At 41.1% G+C, this 22,279-nt stretch overlaps 1 protein-coding gene across 4 annotated transcripts in view; it reads right to left on the bottom strand.

The window, feature by feature from the left end:
- TBXAS1 (thromboxane A synthase 1) overlaps positions 1-22,279 on the bottom strand; it is a 239,627-nt gene that overhangs the window by 171,632 nt on the left and 45,716 nt on the right. For all 4 annotated transcript variants that reach the window (XM_030238652.2, XM_050970055.1, XM_009094179.4 and 1 more), the window contains exon 3: positions 3,430-3,523. In XM_030238652.2, coding sequence (XP_030094512.2) covers positions 3,430-3,523 — 94 coding nt within the window. The remainder of the gene's footprint in view (positions 1-3,429; positions 3,524-22,279) is intronic.

The raw sequence follows: 22,279 nt of genomic DNA, 5'->3' as shown, positions 1-22,279 counted from the left end.
TTTAGTTTTTCTGCAACCTGCTGCTATAAAGCCCATAGAGATCCACATGTGAAAGTCCATGCTGTGTATACCCCTGTGTATACCACTACACAGCTATCACAAACAACCCTCATGTTTTTCCAGACTCATAGGAAAAATGCAGCACATGGAGAGGTGAGCAAACAGTCAGGAATTTGTAGCAAAACAGCAGCCTGTCGGCTGCAAGTCTGCTCAGTTATTGGAAAAAATTGAACATGCTGCTTTTTTTCAAGCAGCCTAATCATATTTACTATTACATCAGACTTACCCACCACAAATTGTTCTCATGCAATGAAAAAATTTTTAATCTAATATCTTGGACTCAGATAATTTCCCAGCTGCAGAACTGCAATAATTTCCTATCTTCCCATTGTTGAGATAAGCTGATTAACTTGGATATGTTTTAGTTTCAGAGTGTGACTATCTCCCTTTATTTTACTTGAGAGAGAAGGGTGACTTACAGTAAAATAACTTTGTTTTCCACAAGCCAGCTCTTAAACTCTCTCTTTCTGTGATGGAGATAGGTCTTTCCTGTTGCATTTTCCTTAGCCCCTTTACTTTCCACACTTCCTCTTCCTCTCTGAGACACTACATTAACAGCTACAACTGTTTTACTCTAAAAAAATACACTGTTCAAGAAATCTCTGAAATAATCATTAAAAACAAATAAAAAAATCTTGTTTAGAACACCTTTGAAAGTTCATTAAATACCCCACAACCCAGCACTACTGGTAAAATACTGCTTGCACTGTTTCTTTGTCTTCAGGCACATTTAAAGAAGAAGAATTGCAAAAAAAGGATGAGGCCTGAAGCTCCGGTTATATGCACAGTGCAGCAAAACAGGAAACTCCATTTATTTCAGTAGAAGTGATTTACACCCAAGTAAGGGGGAAGACAAGCAAATCCTTGAATTTATAACCATTACAAATTGTAAAATACTGCTTACACAATCTTGGTGCGATTTTTTGACATTTAATGTTTTTTATTAAATTCCCAGGTCATAGATTTACTCTATTATGTCAAAGGGACTTCCTCTCCTGCTTTATTTCTTTTCCTTGCATTTCTAGCAAACATTCTAGGAGAAAAGCCTGAATCCATAAGATGATGATGCTTTTTGGACTGCAAGGCTGCATATGTTGAAGCTTCTTGATTTCCTTTTATCTTCCAGATCTCACTTGTGTTCAGGGCTCTTCAACCTGTGTTAATTTGCAGACCAAATTCAACACTGGAAATGTATGAATTACACATATGCAGATTCCCATACGGCACATATCAATTCATTCCTCTTAGTCACCATTCATTAATTCCTTTGAAATAAGTGTTCATGGTTGAAAAGCACTAGTTTGATGATTTAATGGGAGTGTGGCTCATGTGTTTTTCCTGCACAAGATTAGCAATACTAAGAAAGAGCCAGCCTTGTTTAAAAGGGAGTCTCTCCAAACAGCTATTTTGGTGGAAAGAGAATGGTTGCATAAATATGGAAGGGCAAAAACTTCTTAATATTATATGGAGCAATAGAAAAAAATCAACACTCTTATTTCCTATTTTAAAAAAAGTATATAAAGTAAACCCAACCCCAACAAGCTGCTACTCAGGCACAGCAGTGTCCCTCACAGCCAAGCCCTTAAAACCATCCCTATTTCCATTAAGGAGATGGGCAAGCCCTGGTTCTCACCTGGGGGAAAGAGAAAGTGGACAATGTCCTCTACTGGCTGCAGTGAGGCCACTTGTGTCCCTGAGAATGCTCTCATAGAAAAAATCTGCAGTATAAAAGCAGGGCTCCCATTTCTGGCTCATTGCTATGGGCACTGTTCTAGGAAAGCAGCCCCTGGAACAGATCCATTAAAAATGGCAAAATACACAAGAGGAGGAAGAAGGATTACCAAGAGCCTGGGCTCCTCCCTTCCCATTCCTACTGGCAGTGGTAGCATGGTAGAGAAGGTGGGTGGTGAAATGCCACACTGCTGGACATGCAGCCTGGCACTGTTTGTGGCTTTGCACCACTCGGCTCCATTTCAAAACACTTATTTCTTGGTATCCCAAGGTACAATTACTCAGCTACCTATAATTTATTTTTCTTCCTAAAAGGTAGTAAAATCAAGGCTAACTTAAATCAGGCTAATGCAAAAAAGTTAACTTAATGAATGCTATACTAGTAAAGAAATTTCCCTAAGAGATCATATGATCACTTTGGGTAATTTCTCAAAACCTTTACACTTCTATGATGGTACAGGGCATGCCTATCTAAAACATACCAAAATAACTCAGTCTCTAGCACCTTTACCTAACAGGAAGTGTCAGCAGGTAACTAATGACATCTGGATTTCACCACTAAGGAGCTACAGAATGAGTGACCCAGCTGAACTGAAACCCAAAGAGTGAAGGTGAACAGGTCAGCATCCCATACCACCAGAATCCCTTGTAAGTTAAAGTCACCCTGCCAATTCCAGTTCAAATTAATCTAGAGTGGATTAAGTCTACCTTTTATGCTATTTTCTAAATGAAATCAGATGTACATGTAAAACTGGTATTTAAAAGGGTTTTACCTAATAATGAGTCAGGTATTGACAGAACAATCGCCATGAAGATCAAGGTAAGAGGCAATATATTCTCATTAATAATTTAAATCTCAGCATGGATATCGATGACCATGCACTTAACAGGGAAAATTAGGCAGCAGCTGGAGCTGGCCCAGATTTCCTGAAAAGTTGTGGGGCTGCAACAGAGGCACACTGCAGAGATTTTACTGTAAGATCCAGCCAGAGAAATGGCAGCTCCTCATTATTAAGGTATCTTGGACCCTCAGCAATACCACCAAAATGGAACAAAACACAGCATTAGCAGTCTATTGAAAGAGGATGGGTGAGAAAAATAAGGGAATAAAATCTGGAAGCAGAACGCCACCACTTCCTCTTCCTCATGGCCTTAATATTTGCAGCACAGAGCAACAACATTCGGCAGTACCTAATTCCAGTTACTGCTTGGGAGCAAGCAACATTAAAGGCTTTAAAATAAATGTGTACAATCGGCAAAAGTGCAAACAAACAGAAAGGTTGTAGGAGCCAAAACCACTCAGAACAAACCAGTTGGGGCTAGTTAACATAATCTGCTCTGTTCACGTAACTAAGTTTGTTTCACTGAGGGCATGAACTTTCCTGGAAAAGCTCAAGTAATTAACTGCAGGAGCTTACACATTTTCTTTCCCTCAAGTTTACTTTACCCTGGAATTAGAGCTGCTTACAGACAGCAGCTTCTACCTATTCATGCAAAAAGCAGAGTTTTGCTTGTTCTTTCCAGAGGGACACACCTGAAGAGGTGGTGCCTGTGAACTGTAGGATTCCCTTCAGTTCCTCCTGCCTCCTATCCATTCTTCCCATCACTTTGATTGATACAAAGAAAAACGTATCCTACCTCACGGAAAAAGAGCAGGTTGCCAACGAAGGGAAGAGGTGGAGGATGTCGGATCCCTACTCTGCTTAGCTTGGAGAATGCAGATGTGGAGTACCTGGAAAAAGATAAGGTAGTAAGTTAGTTTTAGATCTTGTCACGACAGGACTTGCCACAGTAACTAGTTCAGATGACTCCCCCGGATTCAGAGAGAATCTTTCTGTGTTGGTCAGACAGAACTGCCAATGCGATGACATTGCTTGGCAGCTCCTCAGGTCACAAAAGTAAATGCAATACCCTGGTGCTGCAGAGAGGGCAAAAGGACCAAGGGACTCAAACACACGCCTGCAAAATTGGGCAGTGGAATGAGAGAGCTGCTCCTCTTCCCTCCAAAGCTACATAAGGCTACAAATGAGATCAAAAGAAGCATTTAGGGCTTGACTTCTGTGGCACTGTTGGGAAAGGAAAGAGACAGATTTTCAGATTATTTTCTTCTTCCATCACCTCTACCTATACAGATCACAGAACAAAAATTCAAACCAGTCTCAGTTGTCCATGAGCCAAGACACTGTCAGTATGTTCAAGTCAAGCCTAGTATTTGGGCCAGATATGCTGATTAAGTGATTTTTTAGAGCTGCCAGTCAGCAAATTAAACAAATATAAAAAAATAAAGGAAACAAAATCCAGACTGAAAAGATTCATGCATCCCTTGTTACAGATGAAACTGTGGCATGTTGACAGGGACAATACTGGAAAAAAGGAAAAATAAAGGCTCTGGGGTTGGGGTTTTTCTTTTTCCTCCCCTCCCCCTTTCTTAATACAAACAATGGATTTAAGTCAATGGACTTCAATTAGTGAAACCTGAAAGAGCAGGAGCTAGCAGCAGCAGCTTTGATTACCCCAAGACACAACTTTCATTGTGCAGTTCTGTTTGCTGAGATTTCCTGCAGCACAGTACCTATTTTCTTAATGGATTTTCTTTTGTGAAGGTATTTTACAAAAGTCATAATCAGGAGATAGAGGTTTAATCATTTTTAAATAGCAACCATTATTTTTTTAATGGGGCAGTACAAACCTTCACAAACACAAACCCTCTCACAAACCCAACAGAAATTATGTGTATTCAGTCTATGCAAGGACACTGTGTCAAGTATGACAAGGTATTGTGGAGTAAAGGCACAGAAGTCAACATTTATTACACATTTTATACATATTATTGATCTCCTGGCTACTTAACTGCTTTAAAAAATATGAGATTTTCCTCAGCTAATACTCTTGGGAAAAGGAATATTTTAACTTTAAAATGACAAAACAGCCTACATGATACATTTTCATCCCCAAAGAGAGTATTTTTCTTTTTGCTGCTGCTGTTTGAAATCTTCCTGAAGTGTCTTTGTGTCATGGCAAAGTCCTCATCTTCAGTATGTAAACAGTGAAAAAGATTAAAATCCCTGTCATTGAAAACCTGTCAATTTTGCAGTATTCTGTCCTGATGTTTTCAGTGTAAAATACATGGCAGATCACAAAACACCAGGCTGGGCTACAGTTAACTGCTCATTTCACCACACACCAGACGGTCTGTAGACTCCTGGTTTTCATGTACAGCAAAGTGAAGAGTGACTGCAACAGAGGCTTACACTAGACAAAGTAAATGATGTGATCACCAAATATTTTAAAAGGAAAAAATATAATGAGTACCCTTTCACAAGGCAAGAAACACAGAAACTGTGAAGACTATTTATACTTAGATGAACAGTTCATCATTGTCAGCTTCTGAACACTACTGGCAGCTTCATACAGCTGAGGATTTGCTTCCCTTTCCCCCCCTCCTAATGTGGTTTTCTCCACTGCTTTTTATTCAGTTACATTTGAAGTAGGTTTTCGAAAGGTAGGGAACAGCAGTGTACAATGGGATGGGAGAGAGAAGCAGTGTCGTCAAGTCACAGACTGAAATGTAACAACAAAAGCGTGAAGCCAGCAGGAGAAAAAAAAAAAATCTCATCAATAAACATATCTAGCTCTACTCTAGGATTTTACAAGATTTCTGGTGTTGTTGAAACACCTGATGCCTAACAGAAAAGAAAACAGTATGGAAGTGACCAAAGTCTGATGGGGCAGCACGGACAAAAGAAGGACCTAACACTGCACATGTAGCCTCAACTTTGACCATTTCTAATGCAACAGCTTACTTTCTGCAGCCTTAAATATTAAAAGCTTCCCCCCATCTCTGCAATAGTATTTTGGGTGGGGGAGAGAGAGGAAAGAGTGGCCTATGGACTTCTTTAAAAAAGGAGAAAAATTGTCCTGTATAACACGCAGTGAACATCAGCAATACAGGAATCTGACAGCTTCATGGCACAAACCTCTGCCTTTTGAGCCAGAAGATGCTGATAACTCAAACAGGCCAATTTATGTGATTTGGTCACTCAGCACCTCCGTGACACACCCTTGGCCAGTAACACAGAGCTGCATCCTAAGGGCATTGGGAAAACAATGTCCAGGTTTTGTTGCTGGATGGGAAGGTGGGCTAGAAGCTGGGCAAGTGCAAACAGGCAGGGTGGCCTTGCAGGCAAAGCCATTTGTCTGGAGAAGATGTACATCTAAATGAAACAGCTCCAGGCCTGCCTTATCACCAGTGGCCAGTTCTCACTCTCACTTAATACTCTTCTACATTGCCACAGAAACTAATCTGGTATCAGGAAACCCCCTGCTGTTGCTGTGGGTACACACTGACAGTGGAAGATCAGCCAGGGGACTAGACAGGGACTAGAAAGGTTAAATCAAATGCAAAATCTAGAAATAGAGATACTAAGAGGTGACCAAGATAACCAAATATATGGAACCACTTCTGTACAAGGAATAAGCTAACAGGCCATAATCTTAATCACAGGGGGGAAAGCAACTGATGCAGGTTATGACAAATATATTTATTATCATGGAAGGCTTAAGAAATAAATTAAGAGCTATTACCTCAAAATTTAAAATATAGTATGAAAATCCACAAATGAATGTCCAGGTGGCAGGATTAAAAAAGAAGCACTTTTCCAATAAATAAATAGACTATTTATGGAACTCCTTACCACTGATACTACTACCATCTACTCCACAAGTGTAAAAAGCTTCAAAAGGTGATAGAATAAACTAATGGGGGATGGAGGGAGGGAATCCACAGACATTTTCAGCTAGTAAACTTAACAAATGTAAGAGAAATACAAGGAAAACATTAAAGGAAAGGGAAGAAAATTAATCAAATTTATTTTCTTAGTCAGGGAACTAGACTGTAAGCTTCTAATTGCAGAATATGACTTTCATAAAACCTAAAAGATAAAACCCCAGACACCTGAGCTTTCTTAAGAGGAGGAGAGGAATGAGTCTATGCAAAGTGAGGGGCATGAAAAGGATAAAACACTGATGGCAGCCACATTTATGGACAATCTAGTACATTCTCACTCAAAAGAGAAACATACCCCAATATTTACACAAGTACAGCTTCCTGCACAACCCTTAATTTTAAAGCTTGGCATTATATTTTGAATTAAGGGACAAGACATCAAAAAGAATCAGAGCAATGAAGTAGATAAATGAACAATTCAGAAACCCTTTAAAGACATTCAAATGACCTCTGAGAGCAAAATGCTCTCTGTATATATTAAACACAACTGGTAAAAGGAGGTTAACATGCCAAATTCATTCCTGTAGGCCAACATGGCAGATACAAACTCTCTGAAATACTAACTTCTCTCCACAAAACACCATTCAGAAAAAAATTTAAAAAAAAGGAGAAACAGATAAATAAGTTGTGAAGGATATATAACCAACAGAACCAGCCATCTGTCCAGTCAGGTCAGTACTGACAGAAAAAGTATTATGCCATCTACCATTAAGGGTGATCAATTTGTGTAGCAGACAAGATTACAGAGTTTCCAATTCACATCATGGAGTTCAACATCCTGTTGAAATTACCCCAAATTTCTCCCAATACAGAAAGTGCATCATTCCTTCTACATCTAAGTAATACACAACCTAATAATATCTAAAAAGCTAGAAACTGGGACACAGAGATGTTATTTAATCTCATTGTTGGGAATTGGGAGCTGCGTTATTTTGCAAGACTGACTGGGAAAACAAAGTATTTTGCTGAGATAATGGAAATAATTCTTGCCAAACGAGAGAATCGCCATGCATTTTCACCTATTTGCCTCTATTTATGTATTCCCACACCAGATTCCAGCTAACACTGGGATGTATTTTGCTCACAAAGCAGTGGGGTAATGCACAAAATAATGGTAGCCTCCCCAGCAGTACAATGGTGGCTTGTGAAAAAATATACAAAATATACAAGCATCCCTGGGAGCCCAGTCTCACCAAAACATCATCCCAAAGCTGGCTACAGACTTTCAACTCTCAATCCTCTCTGGGAAATTTTGCATTATGAATACTGCAGCAGGGTCACTGGAGAGCTGCCATCACATAACTCTTCTGTCTTGTCTGCTCCTCAGAATATTTAAGGTAGAAAGTCATTATTGGGTCCCATTCTGACAAAGGAACACACAGAAAACAGGTCTTGCAAGTGGGTGAGTGCTGCAGCCAAAGTGATACCATCCCAGAAGGATACAGCCTGTGCTGATTATTACCTCCAGAAAGTGTAGTCACTCAAAGAAAATACAAAAACCACAAAATTAAATCAGCTGTCCATCCCTAAAAGACAGTCTCTCTCAAAAAAAAAAAAAAAAAAAAAAAAAAAAAAAAAAAAAAAAAAAAAAAAGAGAGAAGAGGAGAAGAGAGGAAGGTAAAAGGTAAATCCCTCTTCTTTGGTCAACACAGGCTGCTAAGTTGCCCTTTAATGTTAGCCAGAAGTACCTCTGGTGGAAAGGAGAGATTTGCTGAACAAAAATACACTTGGATGTGTAGAATATCAAACTCAGAGTATGGAATTATTACTATACCTCCAAAAAGAGATACTGAATATCCACAAGTGTACCTCTAAGAATGAAATGAAATTAATCTTCAAGAGACACGTTAGTCAGTTTGGGATAAGGAAATTTGAGTACTGCAATTTGATTTTCAAGCTCAACAAATCTGTACTTTTTACCCATGAATTTGTAGGCTATAATAACAGTTTCAGGGATAATGAGAACTTCCATGTAACACTTGCTCTCCTTAATCACTAGCATGCACTCACAGAGCCTTAATTTTGACATAATTGCACAAGAAAAAGAAAGACATTGCACACACTTGCACCATCTGCCTCCACATGGGCAGATGTTTTCCAGCTGCAAAACCTAAATGATCATAGGACATTATTTCATTGAAATATTTGCTAATACATCAGGAATAGTGTGCAGAAAAGGCAGGATTATATGCCCAATATTAAATTTATGCCTCATCTATCTACTAACAATCATCTTTTAATCCATACTGTTCTGGTCTGTCAAGCAATTTCCTTCACATCTCTTAAGAGAACTGATAGTCTCAAGAGATTGGCCGTAATAAGGCTTCAGGTTGCCACAGTGTATTTAAAGTTTTGGGGGTTGCTTTGATTTAAGTTCTAAACAATTAGCAGTGAATCAAGGCCAATCAAATTAAAAAGTCCAGGCAGAAAAAGCAACACTCTTCACCATATTCCAGAGTAGCCCTGCGAGAGACAGATGGTCTGTACAGCAGGTCAATGACAATATTTCATCACCTCTCTCCGAGTGCAACCTCTTCACACTGGGCAGTGACTTTTCCAAATAAAGAGCAAATGAGCAAGAGCCATAAATCCACAGCTTCAGCCCTTCTTTGTTGGCTGAACACCTTTAAACAAAACAATGGAGCTCGACAGCAGCTGAGGCTGTTGGCTCCTTATAGCAACATATAACCTTGGGAAAGGAGGTGGGAGCTCCACCCCACGTGATCACAGAGAGGAGTCTCCTCACCAGGAGGACTGTCCACAGCAGATCTGAGGTCTGGAGCATCCAGGAGGCCATACCTGACATCTGCAGCAACAGCTGGGTCAGAGCTGGTAGCTGAGCTCAGCCCTGCTGCCTTAACCACACACAAAGCTATCCTTTCACTCCCTAGGACCACTGGCACCATACCCCTATTAAGGAGTGCTTTCTTCAAGTATTTGTTCATTCAGACTGATATTGTGGGGCATAGAGAAGAAAATGGTACCACCTCAAGGCTATAGATGCTGTTTCAGCCAGGAAGAATGATGTTGGCAAAAACAGGTGCATTGCTAGAAATACGGTGTTCAGAAAATAGTAATTTTTTTTTTCTCTTCTCAACTAATTACATCTCTTATTTTTGCAAATGGACATCTCAATTAAAAGGACATGAAGTTTCAACCTTATCAGCCTTCCTGATTGCTATGCAAGCTCATTTCCTAGTGATGCAACTCCATTTGCAGAAAACATGGCATCAGTTTTTGCATGCACCTCAGCTGTTCCTACACACCAGGAAGAATTGTATGGATGCAGGAAGAAGTTTCATCTTTAAATTGAGGGAGAAAAGTCTGCTTGGGAGCCTGATCATTCTGGCTTTTCACTGACATAAAGAAAGTACTAATGGGCCACTGGCCCATTATTTCATAGGGCTGAAAAGGGGTTGCAGTGTTGTAGTGGCTGAAGTCCCAAAAAGTTACTTGGCAGCACATCAGGTAGTGGTGTAGGTGCAGGCAAAGCCACATGGCATTCCCTTTAGAGCCTACCAACCTCAGCTGCCTTTCATGTTTTCTTCCATGGAGTTGTGGTCTACCATACAACTTACCTGGTGTCTGTTGCTGTCAGGGAACTGGTTTTAGAGTTCAGTTCTTGCACCACATTCGGCAACAACACACGCAGTGCCACTCATTGCCATCAGGAACCAGCTGGCACAAGGTTTGCACGACATCACACCCTGCCAGGACAGCCCTGGGAAAAGCAAAATTGCTTCAAGAGGCTCATTGCCTCCCAGTGCTTTAGGGCCAGAGACATCTCCCTTGACTGAAGGTCAGGTGGGGAACACAGTGCTATATCCCCTTTTTTGAGACCAGCCTGTCAGCATACATGTGTCAGGTACCAAAGAAGCAACAAAATAACTGGAGCAAGCTCCAAGCATTTTCCCCCTTGCAATCTCAAATGAGCAGCAGCGATGGACTGCAGGGACAACTCACCTCCCCAGAGACAGCTCTGGATAAATGCTCAGAGCTCATGATTACACAGCACATGAACTAATTCTATTTATTTATTTTTAAATTAACACCAAGGAGCCACCATCCATCTAGTGCACTGAAGGTGGCAGAGGTCCTATCGACCAGAGACATACATGATCAGAGCACCAGAGATCATTTAATGGTGCTCAGAGAGCCTGAATTAACAGTCCATAGCCTGACTTTTGTTCTGGCATTTCCTAACTTGTGTGGGCTTGACTTCACAACCTCAATAATGTGACTTTCATGCAATTTTCTTTGCAAGTTCTCATTTAAAGAGAAAAACCTCATTAAAAATACATCATATTGCATCATTTTGCATCCACAGGGGTCATCAAAAGACCCTAGACTATGGCAGAGACCTTTGCCAAGTGAGCTAATGGAAGGGCTGACGGAAGAGGAAGGTTGTCTTTCACACAAGGGAGCTGTGAGGCACAGCATGCCAGAGAGTCTCTCTATACTACCTCCAAGAGAAAAAAACAGCAAAACTGAAGAGTTCCCAAACAAAAATGTTAGGCTTCTAAGTGCTAACATCTTACTAGGGAGCCCTCATCTGCTCCTCTGGCAGTATCTCCATACCCTGCTCTTCCTCATCCATGGACCTGCCACCCACTCCAGCCTCTGCTTCTCACTGGAGCTGACTGCACTGCCACCCTCACCCAGACCCTGCATCACCTCCTCTCAGGAGCTCCCCAAATGACCCCTTCTCAAACAGTCCCACACTGGTTTGCATCACCTATTCACCCTCCTTCAAGCAGCAATTTATCCCAGTTTCTCCTTGCCTAACCTCATTCCCATCAGGCTGTTTGCACAGGCTCCCCACTTGCAGTTCTTGTGCCCAAATCTCATTGCTGCTGTGACACCCCAACACAATTCCATTTGAGAAAGGCTTCTCCCAGTCCCTGCACTCAGAGCAACCAACTGCTCTCAGGGACCTGCTGTCTGGCCAGCCCTCCACACACACAGAGGGTGGGACTCAGCAGAGACAGAATCAGAAACATTAGCTTAAAATTATATATTAACAGAAAAGATTCCAGTGAACATGTGCTAACTGTAATTTTTCAAACACTTACAATTTGCCCAAATTTGCATGAGAAAGGCAAAAAGTACACCCAGTGACAAAAGCCCACCTCCTCTCAGCAAATATTGAAACCCTGCTTTAAAGCTAATATAAAAATCAGAATATCACTTCTTAAGAATAATAAGATAATGAAAAAAAATCCTCAGTCCCCAGGGGACTCCCAAAATAAAACCAAACATTTTTCTTTTGCATTTGTCTCAGAAATTATGGAGCTTATTTTAACCGAAAATTTTCAATAACTTCACCTATGACAGACAGCAGCCCTGGAAAACTTCAATCCTAGCTGCTTGGAGTTTGATAAAGCAATAAGCAATTTAAAATAGAGTTGTGTAACAGGAGCATCACACAACCTTAATTTGCAGTGCTTGCAGACCCACCTATAATTAAGCCAGACCTAAAATGAAGGAAGTGCTGGCTCTCAGACTGAGAGCACACATAAAATCTCAGCTCATAGCTAGTTATTTTATGCAGGGTCTAATCCATTATAGCACAGGGGTGACAATGACAATGTTATCTGACCCTTAATTATAGGAAAGATGTTATAATGTCTGTACATACCAGACAGCGTATGATAAACTTGAAATTAGCAATGGAGACACTGCCTGCTCCCCATGACTTGAAAACCAGGAGTAGTGTGATGCCACAAGGAGATAAGATCTTTATCTTTCTTGCTCAGATTTTAATCCCCCCATTTCTCTCATCTTTCCATATAACGACAACTACCAAGAAAACCCCACTACCATGAACTATTAAAATGTACTTCACACACACATTTCATTTTCAAATCTTTAGGGCACAGAGGAAGCACAAGCACCTCTGTGGGAGTGATCCCATGTCCTGGCAGGTGGCTGACCCAGGCACACAAAGCAGCACAGAAAGCCCCACTGGAAGCGAGACTGCTTCAAGGAACAAATGACAGCCTGCTACATCATGAAATAGCACTGGCGATGGCTGCAAAGCCTCACAATTGAGCAAGAACAGCTACCACACATGCATCTAAATAGTGCAAGTCCAGAGCTCTGCTTTGCTGCATGATTTAATACCACTAGAATTAAAGTAAAGGGTGTATGGAGCTTCTTTCATGAAAAGCAAAGCACAGCACTGGAGTCACCAGGGAGAAACATCATTAGTTTCTGAAGGGAAGAAGAGAAAATCCTCCCAACCTCAGGGCTCATGCACACAAGAACAGTGAGAGGAGGTACAGAAGTGGGGCTCAAAGCCTTTTGGCAATACAAAAAATAAACTCAGCCTCCTTTTTTCCTTTGCATCTTATTCATGACTTCTTGAGTACCTGTGGACTGACAGGAGTCGAGCTCACAGAAAAGACAAGCAATTCTGTCCTTTCCATAATGGAAGTTCACTTTATAAAGAGGGACAGTTGATAGAGCAAGGAATATGCACAGCATATTCCCTACCCCAGGACAAGGAGAACACCCTTTAGCAACCACAGGCATGAGACAGGAGGAGCAGTGAAATTATTTCAATCACCTTTCAGTGTGCTTGAGCAGTCTACCACCATCACCAGCCTGAGTAAGCTACAGTGGGCCACTAACAACAGCAGAAAAATCGTTCCTGCAAAACAGAAGATAGTTGAATAGGTGCCAAACAAAGCCAAAGGAAAAGCAGAATTTCAAACAGACTGGATGAAAGGATTGCAGGAAGCAAACTTCAAGGAGATCCTCTGAACTTGAAAAACTGCCTAAAAAAAGCAGGCTCAAGTGTTACTCCCAAGTGCCATCCAGATTAAAAGCAAAACAAAGGCAATTGGGGTTTCCTGGAGCTCTGAATCACCCATTCAAGCCTAAGGAGACTAAGCAACTGACTAAACACAGGAATAGCAACACTGGGTATGCATGAAATGTCAAACCCAAAGCAGAATGGACTGAGAGGTGTTTTACTTCTTTAATCACTGAAAAATGCAGTAACACTGTGCATTACTTGTAAAACAGCAGGTTGGATGGTTCAGACAGAAATAAACTTTTTTAAGCTGACATGCTCCTCTCTCTGGGCTGTTGGCTATTAAAAAAAAAGTGCTTGTTTCACATTATCTCATCTTTTTGACTGCACTTTGAAGTCCATTCTGGCCATTTCTCCATGACAGAGACAAATTCCAATACTTAGGAATAATTCTCTTAACTTCATAAAGAAACCCGTGTTCAAGTCAGATAACTTTCATGTAGAGGCTGACATGGAAATGGCTTTCCTGGAACAGAGTTGATTTGCATTACTCGGTGTCATAGCACATGACAGCTTACTCTGCAGCCCACTTGTCTGGATCTTCCATAATCCAGACAGCCGCAGTCCCCCTCTCCATAAAGCAGTTGAGCACATGACAGGAAGAAACTAATTTTAATGAAGAGCCTTTGCTCTTCTATTGGTCCTGTTCTCTCTCAACCTGTGTATCTGGCAGGCTCCTGGATGCAATTTGTAATCATTGCTCCCTGCTAACAATGGAAAAGTCTATTACTGTTGGCTGTCCCTTTGACTCTGGGGTTTTTAACATCTGACATAGCGCTGCACGAGTAATGTAGCGTACTAATCCATTAAAGACCCCCTTCCCAGCTTCTCTCAAAGGACCTGCTATTGCACCCCTGTCCCAGCTCACCCTCTCTCCTCCAGTTAAACAGCCTCAAACGCTTCTGGCACATGAAAGCAAAACGCTTCAACGCCTCAACTGCAAATTCACCGAGACAGAGACCATCTTTCCATTACATCACACAGCAGAGCCCTGATCTCTGACAGGGGTTCGCTGCTCCCGCTGAAACAAAAATGATAAATAAATCATTAGCACCAGGTCCCCTAAAGTGGAGGGAAGCCCTGTGCACTGTCATTCGATTACTTTTTAACTACCAGATGGAACTAGAATTCCACAGGGAAGTAAGGAGAGCGAGTCATTAGCATGAGCGATTCACCTTCAAAGAGAGGCAAGAGGAGAGCTGAAGCCCAGAGAAGCTGGTTTTCTTCACTCTCTCTGCAAGCACCTGGGTGCAGAGCAGTGATCTTTTCCAAGGCAGAACAAAGACACTAGATGATGGCACACAGGGGTTTTAAAAGAGATTGGAAAGTTTATAAAAAATAAAAGGGCTGACAACAGAACTAGGATTGAGAGCAGAAGAGAATGAGACTAAGATGCGATACAAATGACAGAAATCCTGGCAGGAAGCAAGAGGCTTGTGAGGGAAAGGAAAGGGCCTCTTAAGGCAGATGAAGTCTCAGAGAAGTCACCTACCTACTGGAGAGGGGACACAAGATCTCAACACCACCTTGAGCAAGTTGAGGAAGAGACTCTGATGTTATGAAACACATTAATTATTGCAGTTGTACTTGTGTATTTCTTTTCCTAACTAAAAATGATTTTTTTTTTTTTTAAGGCTCGTTACAGATCTGCATCATTATTTGCAGCTTTACTTTGCCTCTAAGGAGCTAACTGCAAGACATGAAGTTGGATGCCTGAAGAAAAATATCTCTGAGGAGTTGAAGTTTAGTGCCTGCTGTAAGAGAAGCTAGATAGGAAGATCCAATGACGGCCCAAAAAACCCCAAACAATGGACAGAAAATTTTGAATTAGAAGAATATGAAAAAAGACACTTATGAAAGCCTTAGCAAAATCTTCTCAAACCACATAAAGCACAGGTCTAATACACCATGTGCAACCTGGAAGAAGGTGATGCTCCCTGGCCACTACCAGAGCTCCAAAGATAATCTTTACTTTTCATGTCTTCCCAAGTGATAAGTAAAAACTGGGGTTGCAGTGAAAAGGCCCACAGAAGGTGGTGCAGTCCCACACTGGCACACCACACTGCACAGTGGCTGCTTTATTTACTTTGACACTACACTAGGAATAGCTAACTCAAGCTGAGATACTTTTGAATCCCTTAGGAAACTGAACTTCTATATTTATTTATATATCCATATATTTACATTCATGTGCATATATACACACACTCTAAATCTGTTCATTTTCCCACAGAGCAAAATTAACACTCAACCCTTCTTTATGTTTTTTCCACAAGGGTTACTATACACCGCTGATGGGTTTTTCACTCTGAACATCCATCTTTAACATTATTCTAGCCCTCATAGGTGCATCTGCATCTGAGGTGTGGATGATACTCTTCTATACACCACTCACACCATCCCCCTCCAGAATGGGCTGATTTCCTCCTCCTTGGGGAGCTGCCTTACTGAACATTGTTCAAGGAAAGCTGAATATGCAAGGCTGAAGATCTTCCATGCTATGGTCCCACCAGTTCCAGTTAGTTTTGTTCTATCGTATTATTTGGGCTGCCCCCTGGAGAACCTAATCCTTCTCAATTCCTGATATTTCCAACCTGTACAAAGGACCAGAACCCATCCCTGACTAAACATCAGCCTAGGATCTGAAAGTTGGAGTAAAAGGTTCCCTACCATGGCAACCTCCCTGTCCTCAAGATAAAATAGAAAAAACAAAACCAAACAAGCTTTAATGATTCTCAGAAGTGAAAAGGGGAAAAGGGAAGCTATGTGAGGAAGAAATTGGGTGGATGACTTAATGAATTAGTTTAGAAGACTGATTTCTCTTTTGCATCTACAGGCATCAGTAGTCAGACAAAATTTCCAAAAATAAGTTCTTGCACTTATTTAATAGAAAAGATACAACTCAACTGAAGAAAAAACAAGGCAGCATCCTGCTGAAGATGAACATTTTCAAAATTAAGTAGCATCGCATAACATACACCTAACAAAATGGCTACAGTTCTCTGAAATAAATACTGATAAATACTGATCTTTAACACTGATAAATACTGATCTTTAACACTGATAAATACTGATCTTTAACACTGGCACAATTCAGAGCTTGTGAAAGACAAGCAGCATAATGCCAAAATCCAAAGGGGCAAGAGGAAAACAGAGGTAATGATAAACCTGACATCATCCTTATGTGAAATAATGGAACTATAATTTTAGAATGCCATTAATAAGAATTTTGAGAATAAATAATTGAGGAGAACATAATTAAATGCTTTTCAATATTGTCAAACAAGCCTTACATTTTGGGTTGGGGTGGGTTTAGGGTTAGTTTTCTTGACAGGTTTATGGGTATGGATAATAACTACAACTCTCCCAACAGCATCTGCTTGGGCTAATCCCATGTGCTAGAAACACAAGACCACGTAACACCTCACCTGAAAGACATTTTACACACTACACAGAAAACTAACATGACACCAACCCAGACAAGCTAAAAGTGGCTCAGTGCTTGACCACAAAATGGGACCCCTAATCATGAGGTATTGATCCACAGGACTCTTACTAGGAGGATTTACAGGCATAGTTTCTTACTTACAAATAAAAGAAATCATGAGTTACAGCTACTTAAATCTGACCCCAGATTTTCTGTGCTAAGGAATGTGTCCACAGCCTCTCTGCAGCATCCTGCTACCACAGAGCCATGGCCACAGGACTTCATTGCCAGAGATCTGTTCCAGCAGCTGTTTGATAGTTATTGGGCACCAAACATCACCAGCAATGGTACCACTCACCTGAACAGTGACCAATCCACCCTGATCATGGCATTTCAGGCAGCAGGTCATCTATTACAGGAGGACTTCAGGTGGCAGCTGAGGCAATCAGAGAGCTGACTGCTGCTGAAAAAAGTTGCAACCTTCTCCCTACAACCCACCTCCCCATATTCCCTCTTGCTGCTTTCTCTATATGTTCATCTGATCCCTGCTCAAGCTGATGCAGCCACTAAACCAGCAAACTGTACATCAACCCACCACCACCAAACTCACCCCCAACCATATCTGGGCAGTCAGTTCCAGTGCTTGGCAATCCTTTTGATAAAGAAGTAGTTCCTCATACCCAACCTAAACCTCTCCTGGAACAACCTGAGGCCATTTCCTCTCATCCTGTCACTTGTTCCTTGAGAGAACAGACTGATCCCCACCCCACCACAAGCTCTTCTCAAAAAGCAGCCACCAGGTGTGAGTGAGGAAACAACAGGAAGAGCACTGGGGAAACAACTTCTCTACTGCTACACAAAGTACTGCTCAGCAAAGACATGGGAGTAGTGGGTGGAGCTCAAAGGATATTTTGAAAGGCATCTAAGGATGAAGAGAAAATAAAGCAAGGTTTTAGTGCAGTATATTCAACAGAAAGTTGAGAAATGACTGCTGCCTACAAATACTTACACTGGAATGAGCTCTAACAGCCAAGTAGCTCCCCATCTTCCAGGACAAAGCCAAAATATTCCCAGAGTTGGGTATGTACATTTCAGAAATGAAATCCTGAATTCAGATGTCATTTCCTGGGGCTGAGGGCATGTAAAGATTAAAACATTCTACCAGGAAAGCTAATGGACTCGCTGCAGCTTTCAGCGTTTAAAAGAATCCTCCTAATTTCTTAAACAACAACAACAAAGTGTAAAATCAAAATAAAACCAAAAAAAACCCCACCACACAGCACTTCCCTCTACAAAGTCTAAAGGAAAATACAGAGCCAAAAACCAGGAAGTCAAACTAGATGGAAGCACACCTCATTCTGGTCTATAAATAAAGAATGATAAACTATTGCTCTAAGTGTGGTTTGCTATTGATGGAAGAAGGACTATGTTCCTCCTCTCCCATCAAGGAGGGACTTGTGCTACCAATACAAATCAGGGACAAAGTCATGGCACTGGCCCCTTCCACAACAATACTCACACAGCTAAAGGCAGCTGCAAAAATACTTTGGATACAAATTGCCCACAGATTATCTGCAAAGACAAATACTTTGCCTCTTCAAATGGAAGCCTAAGCAAGGACACCAAGCCATCTAACAATTAGCCACACAGTCCCAGACACGTTTAGGCTTCTCTGTAATGAAATGTTTTTTAGAATCTAGCATTTGTTACCTCGCCCTACCACACTGTTTCATGAAATATATCTCAGGACAAGTAGCCTTCTATCAAAAAAACAGCTCAAAAACCTCTAGGAGGAAAGACAAATCTCTCTTCCTTATACCAAATAAAGTGTATTTGGGATACAAACCATTCCACAAGTCTTTCACCCTCTTAATAAATAAATAAAAAATAATTATCAAATTAAAAAAAAAACAAACAGGCAACAACTGGAAATAGTAATTCTTTGAAGAGAAAAAAAAAACTTCTCCATGCTCAAAGGGAAATATCATTAAAGAACACAGTTACAGAGATGTCAGATCACAGTGTAGTCACCCATTTGATGTTTACAAATCCAACACATCATCATTAGAGGATACTGCACAACCCCATAAACGTACAGAGGAATGAGCATGTGTGGATGTATTAACAGCTGTAAAGAACAATTTCCAACTTACAGTAACTGCCAGCAACCTAAAGCACCTTTTAAGGAAAGGGGGAAAAACCAGAAAGAGCCTACAGTTTCAAAGTTAGCCACCCAAACACACTCTCCAGTACACAGAGCACTTTGTAAAAGACCTATAGATACAGTGAATCTCTAACAAACTTTCCTCTCCAATATAAACTGAGAAACAGCTCATTTGCCTAACCTGCTCATAATACTAGACCTTAGAAGGCTTAGTCTCACCTTCAAAACATGAGCATCCAGAGGAGACTATATATCCTTTGACACCCATGCCTGCACTGGTTTACTACTTCAGGAGACAAGCAGGATTAATTATTCAATTAGCAGCATGTATTGCACCTGAGACTTGTTACTATGGCCAGGCCATCTGTGGGTTAAACCTCCTGAAAACTGAAGTTGAGTTATTACTCTTCTCTCCTGACAGGTCAAAGGCAGAAGAAGAGTTGCTTTTTGATTCTGGAGCAAGTCTGTTTGAACAGAGCTGTATTTTATGGCAGAGTAAAGCCCTTTTTTTTTTTTTTTTCAGGTTTGCCTCTGGTTGCTTGAGCACTGGCACAGGTTTTCAAATGCACCCAGCCTAACACAGCTTTTCTTGCTATGGAGCACAGCAGTCAAAGACTGACCTGTGATGTAAGAAACCAGCATCTGAAAGGAAAAAAAGTAGGAGTTTGATGGCAGTATATGGCAATGGGACAAAATTTGGGGACTGGCTTATCTGACTTGCTTGCAGCTCAGCTTAGAAAGAAGAGTTTTTTTACAGAGTTATAGCTGTTGGCATGTTGGTCAAAGGGCCTCTGGGACATGCCTGCACCTGGCTGGTGAAACATTACAACAAATAGATGGGAGATGACTCAGAGGCCCCATGAAACATCCTCAGACCAGCCACCCGAGGCTGCTGTGCTTCCCATTGTTCCATTAGCAAGTTGTGGCTGGTGATAAAATATGTTGCATCTCTCAAATGCTGCAAGTGCATGGCAGCTTTTCTTTGTTCTTCAAGATAATTTAGTGCATAAGGAAGATGGCATGGCAGCTCAGGAAGCCAAGGAACTCCGGGTATGCAGTAATTACAGCATCCAGAGTAGCTGCCCCAGCTTTTCCACCTTGCCAGTGAATTGGATGAGGTCTTGTTTCTGTTCAGGCAGTAAAAGAGCAGTTCTGCACACAAATGGAACGCCACGACTCTCAGCTTACAAAGATCTTAAGCAAAACAAACTTTTCTGGATTTAATTAAAAAACAACATGTAATAACCCAGAGGCTGTATATTCCACATCACATTATCCCCACTTATTAGAAACGTATTTCAGTGTTTCTCTCATTATAAAGGAGAAAAATTATATAGTTTGCATTGCTGCCTGCAGCCACATTTTTAAAACTTGGGTGTCAAACAACAAAACCTCTTTATTTGGGTAGGTGAGTGCTGCTTTAGGAGCTTTCTCTTAATCAGATATTGAACAGAAATTCTCAAGAAACAAGGGGAAGTGGCAGGCACACAATTTTTTCTAAAGAAAAAAAGAAATCATCATGTTAGGTACATGTATGTGCCCAAATACAGGTACCTGAAGGTAGCAGAGGAAGTAACTTTTGATCACACTGGCCAGAAGAGTTGCCAGAAACACCCATATGAAACTTCTGGCTGCTGTACTACTAAGACAAGGAAGAAATAGCAATGTATAGAAGGAAGGGAAAATGTAAGAGAGGAAGCATGATATGAACAATGAGGTATTTGTCTGCCTCTGGGAAAGGGGGACAGGGCTTTGAGAGAGCATCCCACCAACTCCCAGGCCTGTAGGTCACCCCTGAGAAACGCCGAGTCAGCAGGAAGCAGAACGCTGCCTGTCTGCTCAGTGTCTGCAAGGCAACAAGTGAACTGCTGGGTTTGCCCTACCTGCTCTGTGTACAAAATTTCTTTAGCCCTCAAAAGCTGTCATTTGAAGAGCAGAGACACAGTTTTCACACAGCTGAAACTCACAACTGTCTGTACCACTCCACCAAGTGCGTGCCTACACAAACCCTTAATTATCTGCACTGTCATGTGTAATTAGTGAGTCTGAACATGTAGTAATCATCAATATGTGAATGTTAGGCACACTTCATATATTCAATAGCACCCTGTGTTTGTACACAGGCAACTCCCAGTGAGTATAACTATGATCATATGCTGAAAGGGGCAAGCAAAATAAACAAAAGATTTAGTGTCTGTCATTTATGCCAGGACCATACATGAAGAAAAAAAGAAAATTTCTTTCTAAAATATATAATCAAGTGTTTTCTATGGGTTTTTTCTATCAAATAATTGGACACAGTGTTTCCATGGCCTGCACTGAAGAGAAAAATTGAAGCTCATTATTCAAGCCTGCTGTGATCAATAAAGAGAAACATGAGGACAGTCATGAGCTGCAGTCCTATCACATGATTTTTTAGGGTACTGTAAGTTATTGTGCAATTATCTCAAAAAACAAACATAATGACAGAAATATAAAGGTGGAAATGAAGGAAGGAAGCACATCTCAGCACACCTAAACAGTCTTTCATGTAGTTGAACCTCACATTTGCAAAAATCTGGAACTACTCAAACACAAAACTCAGCATATAAAACCAGGGCTAACTGAACTGAAGCATGAAAAGCTGACTAAATCTACAACAGCCAGATCTCATCCATCTCTTTCTCTTATTCTGGATATCAGAAAGATTGAAGTGTTAATAGCTGTCTTATTGACTCATTACCTTACAGCCTTTAAAAATAGATTTAAAAAAAAAAAAAAATCTCCTATTCATATCAAGCACATTTGACTGCAACTACATCAAACAGAGTCCCAGTTTTATCAGAGATGCGCTGCTTCATGTCAGTGAGTTGACACAACCACGCGTCTGCCTCTGCGCTAAACACATGTGCACGCAGGGAGAGGGGGAGAGGAGGCAGGGCAGCACCAGCACGTATGCAAACACTCTGTTATCTGGCTTTTCCCACTTGGGGAGAAATTGTTAGCACAGCTCAAACCTATTGAAAAGGGATAGGGACTGGCTCAACCACCCTATCTCAACAAGCTCTGTACCCTGGGCCGTACAGCAAATGTGCTGAAGACAGTGGGAGTTCCGCCCCGACCTCGGTGGGGTTTGGATCAGACCCACTTGGCACGTAACCTCATTTGATAACTGGCTGTACTTCTAGGAAAAAGAAGTACTGCAGAGCATTAAAAGGGCTGACAAAATCTGATTTCTGGAAAGCAGCAATAAGCTTTAGCATCATAAAGGCAATATAAGGGTTTTGCCCTTGGTATTGAGGTGGTAGAGCGACT

This window comes from Serinus canaria, chromosome 1A, assembly GCF_022539315.1.
Source record: "Serinus canaria isolate serCan28SL12 chromosome 1A, serCan2020, whole genome shotgun sequence".
NCBI classification, from domain to species: Eukaryota; Metazoa; Chordata; class Aves; order Passeriformes; family Fringillidae; genus Serinus; species Serinus canaria.
The sequence above is the reverse complement of the archived record's forward strand: the minus strand, read 5'-3'. Positions and strand labels throughout refer to the sequence as shown.